Source organism: Pyrgilauda ruficollis, unplaced genomic scaffold, assembly GCF_017590135.1.
Source record: "Pyrgilauda ruficollis isolate IOZ18807 unplaced genomic scaffold, ASM1759013v1 scaffold59, whole genome shotgun sequence".
Classification (NCBI taxonomy): Eukaryota; Metazoa; Chordata; class Aves; order Passeriformes; family Passeridae; genus Pyrgilauda; species Pyrgilauda ruficollis.
Genome location: NW_024527599.1, coordinates 3,993,568 through 4,002,152, shown reverse-complemented (window position 1 = coordinate 4,002,152; position 8,585 = coordinate 3,993,568). Strand labels below are relative to the sequence as shown.

At 68.6% G+C, this 8,585-nt stretch overlaps 1 protein-coding gene across 4 annotated transcripts; it reads right to left on the bottom strand.

Annotated features, from left to right (window-relative positions):
- Position 1: 1 nt before the first annotated feature.
- GIT1 (GIT ArfGAP 1) lies at positions 2-8,570 on the bottom strand. Of its 4 annotated transcripts, XM_041482368.1 has the most exons (22): positions 8,434-8,570; positions 5,405-5,538; positions 5,210-5,322; positions 5,019-5,124; positions 4,857-4,943; positions 4,617-4,747; positions 4,445-4,539; positions 4,322-4,364; positions 4,115-4,141; positions 3,771-3,819; positions 3,615-3,687; positions 2,905-3,002; positions 2,714-2,825; positions 2,508-2,635; positions 2,279-2,431; positions 1,969-2,196; positions 1,806-1,859; positions 1,449-1,535; positions 1,272-1,345; positions 997-1,179; positions 806-869; positions 2-707 (listed from the first exon to the last, which is right to left on the bottom strand). In XM_041482368.1, exons 1-22 carry the CDS (start codon positions 8,483-8,485, stop codon positions 495-497), a joined length of 2,304 nt encoding a protein of 767 aa, XP_041338302.1. In that variant the 5' UTR covers positions 8,486-8,570; the 3' UTR covers positions 2-494. The 4 variants fall into 4 exon arrangements, with proteins under 4 accessions (XP_041338302.1, XP_041338304.1, XP_041338303.1 ...); XM_041482370.1 differs by lacking the exon at positions 1,806-1,859; XM_041482369.1 differs by lacking the exon at positions 4,115-4,141.
- Between the last annotated feature and the right edge of the window lie 15 nt (positions 8,571-8,585).

Sequence of the window (8,585 nt, the reverse complement as noted above, 5' to 3'; positions counted from 1 at the left end):
GCCCGTGCAATGCTCACACCTTTATTGATACAAATGTACAAGGACACATCTTACAGTGGGGAGTGCGGCCCCGGCACGGGGCAGGACGCCCGGGGAGGGGTTCAGGACGCCCGGGGAGGGGGGGCCCGCGGGCGCCCCAGTCCAGTGTAATGCCGTGGGTGGCCTCGGGGGTACCGGCCACCCAGAGAGGGGTTTTGTGGGGAGTGGGGGTACAAGGCCACCGCCGCCACAGACAGCTACAGAGGCTATGTACAGGATAAGTTAGGCGCGTGCTGCAGGGTGGGCAGGGGGCTGTACAGGGGGATGCAGGCACCTACCCCGCAGGCTGAACACCAGCTCCTTGATGGCACGGGGGGCACGAGGAACCCCGCACCTCGGCTCCCCAAAAAGGCCACTTGCAGCCACGCTCGCCCCAGGTGCCGGCTGCTGCCGGAGGGAAGGGAGACATGGAGAGTGCGGAGGCCTGGGGACATGGGGGGAACACGGGCTGGCGCTCATTGCTTCTTCTCACGAGTGGTGATGGTGACCAGCTGCTTGGCGGCCTTGGCGATGTCGTAGGCACACTGGATGACCTGCTGGGTCAGGAGCTGGTAGTCCACGGTGGCGCCGGGCTCGGGGGGCACAGTCTTGCGGCACTCGCTCTGCAGCCGGTAGGCGCTGGCGTTGAGCAGCCGCAGGGAGCTCCGCACCGTCTCCAGTGCTGGTTTCTGCGGCAGAGCACAGGACCGGCGTCAGAACCTGTGCTCGGGGCTGACAGTGTCTGGTGGGGACCACAGCCACCCCAGGGACACACCGCTCCTCCTACCTTAGGGAAGAGTGATGCCATCTCTGTCACAGCTGAATGGATCTTCTCTGAGCAGGGCACAAAGCTGGGGGCAAGGACAAAGGGTGAGTAACATGGAGGACAGTGGCTCCTGACCATGGAGGGTGACAAGGCACGGCCCCACCCCTGGTCTGGGTGGCCAGAAGGACCCTGAGGCTGTGCCTCAGTCCTACCTATCATGCTTGGACTCTTGCGCTGCCCGCAGCAGCTCCTGGATGTTCTTGGTGACCTGCTCAGTTTTGAGGATGACGTCCTCCGTGCTGGGCAGGCCGGGGTCCAGCTCCCCGTCCAGCGGGTCCAGCTCGTGGGGGAAATCCTCATCCTTGCTCAGCTCCACATACCGCTTCCCCTCCATGCTGCAGAGACCAACCAACCGCCCTGGGTCAGTATCAGCCCCCTGTCCCTGTGTCCCCACGTACCCTCTGCAGCCCCCAGCCCCACCACTCACCTGATCAGAACCTCACCGGCCTGTGTGTTGTCGTAGTCACTGTCAGTGCCGCTGCCATGCCGGTCCAGCTTGCTCTGGAGAGGAGAGGAGCAGTGTCAAGCCCTGCCCAGCCCCATCCCCACATAGGGTCTGGAGTCTCCCCACCCCAAGGGTTGCTCCCCCTCCCTGATACATCACCATGTGTCGGGCACCATCAGGCGGGCAGGACAGCAGCGGGGAGGATGGAGGGAAGGGCACCGAGGAGGCAGACGGACCTTTCCGGATCTGGAGAGGGAAAAGAGGAGATGCCCATGCTGAACGGGGTGCAGTAGGGTGTGGAGCCGACCCCGGTGACGTGCAGGGAAGGACGAGCACAGGGGACACCGCCACCCTGCATGCAGGAACATTCCGCAGCTGCTGTCCCTTGGGGAGGTCCCCGGCCTGACCCAGGGGGGTGCAGGGCGGTGGGGGACAGGACATCCCAAAGGCCACATCCTGGGCAGGCGACAGCCACCATGTCCCATGCAGGAGCCGCCCCCGCTGCGGCCCCCTTACCCGGTACACGCTGGCCGGGATGTGCATGGAGTACAGAGCCTCGTCCTCCACCTCCTGGTGACACACGAAAGGTTACGGCCCCGCAGGGATGGGACCCAGCACCCCACGGGGCTGGGGGGACTGCTGCACCCCAAAACCCTCCCACCCAGCCCAGCACACTCACGCCGGGGCTGAAGGGCTGGAGCCGGGTCACCAGCTCCTCCACTGGCTGCCCGAAGGGTTTCAGTGCCGAGCCCGGCTCGTACATGGAGAAGGCCTGGCGGTCCCGGCGGTGTGGGGGGGCCGTGCCCGGGGGGTGCCCGTGCTCTGGCCGCTCGCTGGGGGCCGGGGTTGGATGTGCAGGACCAGTCTGCTGCCGGATCTGCGTGTTCTCTGCCTGCAGCTTGTGGATCTGCAGCGTGGAGAAGGGGGAAGGCATCAGCTAGGAGAGGGGGGTACGCTGAGGAGGTCAGTCCTACTGACCCCACACCCACCTCGCGCTGCAGCCGGCGCAGCTCATCGCTCAGGCTGTTGTTCACCTTCATCAGTTGCTGCACCTTGGCCTCAGAGGCAGCCAGAGCCTTCTTCACCTCCAGGTACTCCTGCAGCGTGATGGGGCCATCTGACAGGTCGGAGGAGTCCATGCTCTGCAGGGAGAGGAGCTCAGCGCCAGGATCCCAGAGGTGGGGTCTGGGCGGGGGTCGAGCCGGGGCCCGGGCTCACCCTGGCGCGGTTGTTGCGGGAGGCGTTGCGCAGCAGCTCCTGGTCCGTGTCCTCGTCAGAGGCCACGCTGTCGTAGTCGTGCTGGTCGTCCAGGTCACTCTGGCTCCGCAGCGAGTAGTCGAGGGCGTCTGGGGAGAGCAGGGTGGGTGCTGAGCACAGGGCAGGGGGAAGTGCTCAGCCCCACCTTGCTGCCCTCCGTGCCTCACCTGTGGGGCTGAGCAGACTCTTCCCTTGCTGCCGGCGCTTGGCTTCCCCGAGGATGTCGATGAGCAAAGTGGCAAACTCCCTGGCGTTGAACCTGGCCAGTTTTTGCCGGCCCTGGGGACAGGAGTGGGAAAAAGGGGGTGAGAGAGGTCTGGGTGCACAGGGGGGTCGTGTGGCCTAGAGGGGGCCTCACCTGGTTGCGCGTGGCTGAGTACTCGGGGTTGACAGGGAGGAAGGGGACGGCGCTGCGCTCTGTCACCAGCGTGCTGTGGTTCTGCGTTGTCAGCCAGACTGCAGGAAGGCACCTGGTGTCAGACCCCGGGGGACACAGGGGCTGGACCCCCCCGGACAAGCAGGCTGCAGGGCCCGGAGCCGGCAGGACGCAGGCGCGGGCGCAGGGCCAGCCTGCTGGGGTTGGGAGTGGAGCCTGGCCAGGCTGACGGGAATCGCCTCCCCCAGCCACCCAGCAGGGCTGGGGTCCCCCCATAACCCACTAACAGGACCCCCCCGTGCTCTTCACCCTTTCAGGCACCAGCTCAGCACCCCCCAGCTGGTGGGAAGACAGTTTGACACGTCTGTTGGCACCCACCCTGCTACTGAAACGGGATTGCCCCCACCCTGCCACCCCCCAGATCAGGGGCACCACTGCAGGCTGACCCCATCCCTGGGGGATCCCGGCACCCACCTCCGGCAGCACCCCAGCCCTGGCACCCAGCGGCGGCCCCTCGCGCTGAGCAAACCTTCCCGGCCGGAGGAATGAAGAAGGAGGGGCCTGCGGTCCCGGCGGACGCGTCCAGATCGGGGGGAGCGCAGGGCTCAGCCGCGGCCCCGCCGGCCGCTCCTCCCCCGCGCCGTGACGCCCGCCCCGGCCCTGGGGGGCTGCACCCCGCGCCCCCCGCTCACCCGCGTCGTTCTCCCGACGGTCCACCTCGTCGTACACGTCCATGGCCAGCTCCTCGAAGAGGCGGTTGCTGAGCTGCAGCAGTACAGGGGACAGTGTCAGGCAGGATGAGAGGGGCAGGCGGGACACCCCCCAGCCCTGCCCTGGCCCCCACTCACCGCCTGCAGCTTCTTCTTGGCTGCCTTGGCCAGTTCAGAGAGGTCCAGGCTGGGGGGTACGGGGAGGGGGGAAACAAAAAGTGGGGGTTATTCCTGGCCTGTTCCCACCAACACAGTCCCCAGCTGCACCCCACCAAGACAGGGACCCCCCCCTCAGGCATTGGGGGCTTCACCAAGCAGGGCTGGCAGGCAGGCACAGGGGGATGAAGTGGAAGGGGGCGGGCGGGACCCCCCTCCCCGAGTGCCCCCCCGGTGCTGGGCTGGGCCGAGCGGCCAGGGCTGCAGGGGGGGCCCATGCCAGCAGCATGGGGGGCCCCCGGAGCCGAGAGCCGAGCGGACAATACCTCTGTGCCATGCACTTTGGGCGCACCCTGCGCTCCGGAGAAGGCAGCGGAGGGAAGAATAGGATAAAGGCGGATGTTAAACGCGCGGGCACGCCGACCCCCCACCCCCCAGGGACGCTCCAGTGACCGGGGTCCCCCCTCAGCCCAGCAGGGACGCTGGGGGGGACATGGGACAGGGCAGCGGGGCCACGGGCACCAGGCACTCACCTGTCAGCCATCTGCGGGATGATGTAGTGCCCATTCTTGTGGTCTGCACAAAGAGAGGGGCGGTGAGCAGGGCCACGTGCTCCCTCCAGGGTACCCCCCTCACCCCAGGACCCCCTCACTCACCCGGCTTCCTGCCGCAGAGGTAGAAGGCCAGCCGGTCGGTCAGCTCGTACTGGCACTCCACCAGCCGCTCTGCCAGCTCGTGCTGGGCTGCCTGCCTGTGGGAGGGCCAGCAGGGGTGATGCCCACCCTAGGCGGGGGTGCAGGCAGGGGTGACCCCCTTCCCTGCCCTCACCTGGCATAGTCAATGGGGGTCCGGCCGTTCACATCGGGTGCCCCAGGGTCGGCACCGTAGACCACCAGCAGCTCTGCCTGCAGGATCTGCCCGGCCTTGGCGGCCACGTGCAGTGGTGTGGTGCCCTTCTCCTGCGGGCATGGGCAGCCTCAGCCCTGCAGCCTGCATGTGGCATGAGGCTCCAGGACCCCCCAGGGCCCCACTCCACCTCTGGGGGCCCTGAGCCCCACCAGAGCTCACCGGGTGGAAGAAGTTGGCCTGGGCACCCAGCGAGAGCAGGCGCAGGCAGGTCTCCAGGTTGCCCGTCCGCACGCTCGAGTGCAATTGCTGCAGAGGAGAGAGAGCTGGTAATGGGGGGATCTGTCCCCACTGCCACAGGGGGGTCCCTGAGCCCCACGCCACCTTGCTGAGGTCCTTGGCAGTGACGCCGTCGTCATCCCGGCAGGGCAGCTTGTGGACGAAGGCCAGCATCTGGTACTTGGCACGGATGAACTCCGACTTGGTGGGGCTGGAGGGTGGGCAGTGGGTTTTGGGGTGAGGAGGGGGCTGCCAGCCAGAGCTGACCCCTTCCCCACAGCACAGGGGGCACTTACTGCACTTTGTCCTGGGGGTTTGCCTTCCGGCGCCCGCTCTGCACCTGCGCTGGATCCAGCAGCGAGTGCTCCCAGATGGAGTTGGCCCCGTTGCTTGCCAAGGTGTGCACCATCTGCAGGGGACAGGCAGGGCCCAGTGGGCACGGGGGGGTCCCAGTGTGCGTGTCCCCACATTCCAGCGTCCCCAGCACCCACCTGGAGCAGGGTGGCGGGCCAGGGGCTGTGGCGCAGGTGCTTGACGATGGAGATGTGGCGGCCCAGGCTGCGGTGCACGCTGCAGCACTCGTCGCAGATGAGCACCCCGCGGTTGATCGACGCCCAGCCAGGGTCTGGGGGTGGCATGGGGATGTCAGCGGGTGTCCCCTCCCCATGCCATCCCCTCCTCATGCATCCATCCAGCAGGGGGGATGCGTTGCCATGGCAACCATTTCCCAAGAGATGGAGAGGGGCTCAGCCCATCACCAGGGGAAACCCACGGGTTTCCCATAGCAACCACCAGCCAAAAGGGGGGCAGGGTTTGGCCCCCCACCATCAGGAGGACAGCTGGTGGCAGGGATGATGCCAGCACACTCCAATCAGGGGCACCCTGGCTCACTGCGAGGTCACTCACCCCCAGAGTCCCTGCCTCGGTGTTTGGGGGGTCCTGGATGGGGGCAGTGTGCCCCACAATGGGTGGGCACCTCCAGTAGGCTCCTATGTAGGGTGGTCACCAGCTCTGCACCCTCAGCACCCCAGGGCAGCCAGCCCCCAGGACACCCCAGCTCCGGGGCAGGTGCCATGGCCCCCCACGCTGCCCTGCCCCTCCAGCCCCGCTGCTGGCCCCGGCCAGCCGGACTGGAGCCCTTTGTGTCCCCGCCGGGAACAAAGGATCGTTTGAGCAGCCGCGCTGGCCCCGCGCTGGCACCAGCCCCGGCACCCGCGGGGGCACCGCTCCGGGCAGGCAGCAGCTCCCCACGCCTGCACCCCAAAAAACGGGTCCTGGGGACGAGGGGGTCTGGCCCCGTGGTGTGGCCGTTGAGCTGCAGCTGTTCACAGCAGAATGAGGACAGGATTTGCGGACCCCCGCTGGGTCACAGCCACCTCCCCCCCTCCCGGGAAAGGCAGCCAGGCACGGGGTGACGATGCTGAATGGTTCCCAGGTGTCCCCTTCGCCGGGCACCACGGCGGAGTCCTGCCACCCCCCGCCCAGCCCCACCCCCTCCCCTTGTTCCTGTAGGTCCTAAACAAACACCACACTGTCCCATGGAGGGGGCAGCCCCAAGCCCGGGGATACAGGGCCTGGGGAGGTGGCCGCACTGGCCTGCCCGACGGCCCTGAGGGGGGACAGTGGCCTCACGACCTCACAGAGGGAGGAAGACAGGCAGGCAGCCAAGCCTCCCCCACTTCCTTCCTCCCTGCAGGGTCCCGGACCCCTCCCCACGCAGCCCCCCAGAGCCCTGAGGACACCGTGCTGGGGGGCACGGCATCCTGCCATGCTGCAGTGCCCCGGGGCCGGGGTGGGGTGGCCGGGGGGAGCGGTGGCCCCCCCAGCCTGGCAGCCCCGCGCACGCAGATGGCAGCGCCTTGGCAGCCGGTGCGGCGGCATCTGTGCCTTCGCACCCGCTGCCCACGGCCACCGCCGGGAACAGGACGCTCCGTGCGGGGGGAGCCGGCCCCCCAAAGCGGGTGGATCCAGAGTATCCCTGGGGCAACAGCCCCTCCCGCCCTAGGACCGCTGGGATGTGGCGGGATGCGGGCGGGCACTGCAGCAGATCGTGGAGTGCTTGCACAGGAACACTCCAAACCCTGGGAGGATCCTGGAGTCCAAGGGAGCTCGCAGCACCTCAATCCCTGCATCGGGATGCGGGCTGACACCGGGACCCCCAGCACTCGGCCCCGCAACGGTGACGGCAGGGCTGGGGCAGCCGGCATCCCTGCGTGGGGCCGAGGGAGGCCGGGCAGGGGGATCAGAGCACCCCCGGGCACCTCCCCACGCAGGGCCAGGCAGCGCATCCCCGGCAGCGACAGCGGGTGCTCCCAGCGCGCTAGGAAACGGCCTCTGGACTTTATAACTCATTTCCTCCCATGGCTGCCAGGCGATAAGAGATTGGAAGAAACTGTTTTCCATTTCCCCTGGCCGCAGCAGGGAGCCCCGGCACCGCCCCGGGAACCCCTGGCCCCCCGCTTGCCCGCCGGCACGGGGGATGCCTGGAGGCAGGGCAGCCTTTCGCCCACGCGTGCCGACAGCTCTCCTGGCAGGATCCGGCCATTGGCACGTGGCCGGAATAATTTCGGCACAGCCTTGGCCCGCGGGCAGCTTTCCGGGGCCGGCTCGGAGACCCGTTCATTCATTGCCGTGGGGCCACCTGCACTGGCTACGGGCAGCTTTGGGGTCCAGCCCTACCGTGGGCAGGCTTTGGGGGGCCAAACCCTCCGCGACGCCCACGGGCGCGTCCCCAGCGTGGGGGCTGCGGGCACCGGCACCGCCGGGGATGGGAATGGTCTTGCCCAGGCTCGGCTCTGGCTTGCAGCGCGGCGGCCGCCCGGCTCGCCCAACCGGCACCGCCAAGCCCGGATCCGGCTGGGGTGGGTGCTGGCTGTGGGGTGCAGGAGCGTCCCCCATCATCCTGTCATTTACAGGGTCACCAGCGCTGCTGGCACCGACCGGCGCGTCCCCAGCCTGTGCCAGCAGCCCCCGCGCTGGGTGAGAAAGCTGTGGGTGGTGCAGGGGGGCGTGGGGACACGCGGGGCGCGCTGGAGCGGCACGGAGGAGGGCATGCGGGGGGATCGGGGCTGTGTCTCGGGTGTATGAGGGTATTCCAAGAGGCTAAAAGGGGCTGCAGCAAGGGGGTCATGAGTTTCATCAAAGCGTTTCACTGGGGGCACATCAGAGGGTTCCTGGGGGGGTAGGCGGGGGGCTCAGTGGGGCTCCCTTGGGTGTGCAGAGCGGGGCGCAGAAAGGAATCACCAGGGCGATCCTGGGGGCACCCAGGGAGCTGCAAAGGGGTCTCGATGTGGGGTGTAGAAGGAGATGCGAAAGGGGTCATGGGGAGCACTCCGGGGGCAAACACCTCGGGGTACAGCGGGGGCAGTCGGGGGTGCGGGGCACGCACCGGGGGTGCCACGGGGCGCAGAGGGGGCTCTCGGTGGCGCGGGGGGGGCGCGCAGAGCTGGCTCCGGGGGGCAGCCGGAGGCGCGGGGGAGCTGGCGGGGCCGTGCCGGTGCCGATGCGGGGGGGCCCTTACCTGGGGCGCTGCAGTCGGCGCACACCTCTGCCCGCGGCGCCTTCCGGGACATCCTCAGCGGCGAGGCGGGCCCGGGCCCGGGCCTCTGCGCCAGCGTGGGGCGGCGGCGGCGCCCCCGGGCCCGCCGGGGGAGCGGCGGCGGGGAAGGGGGG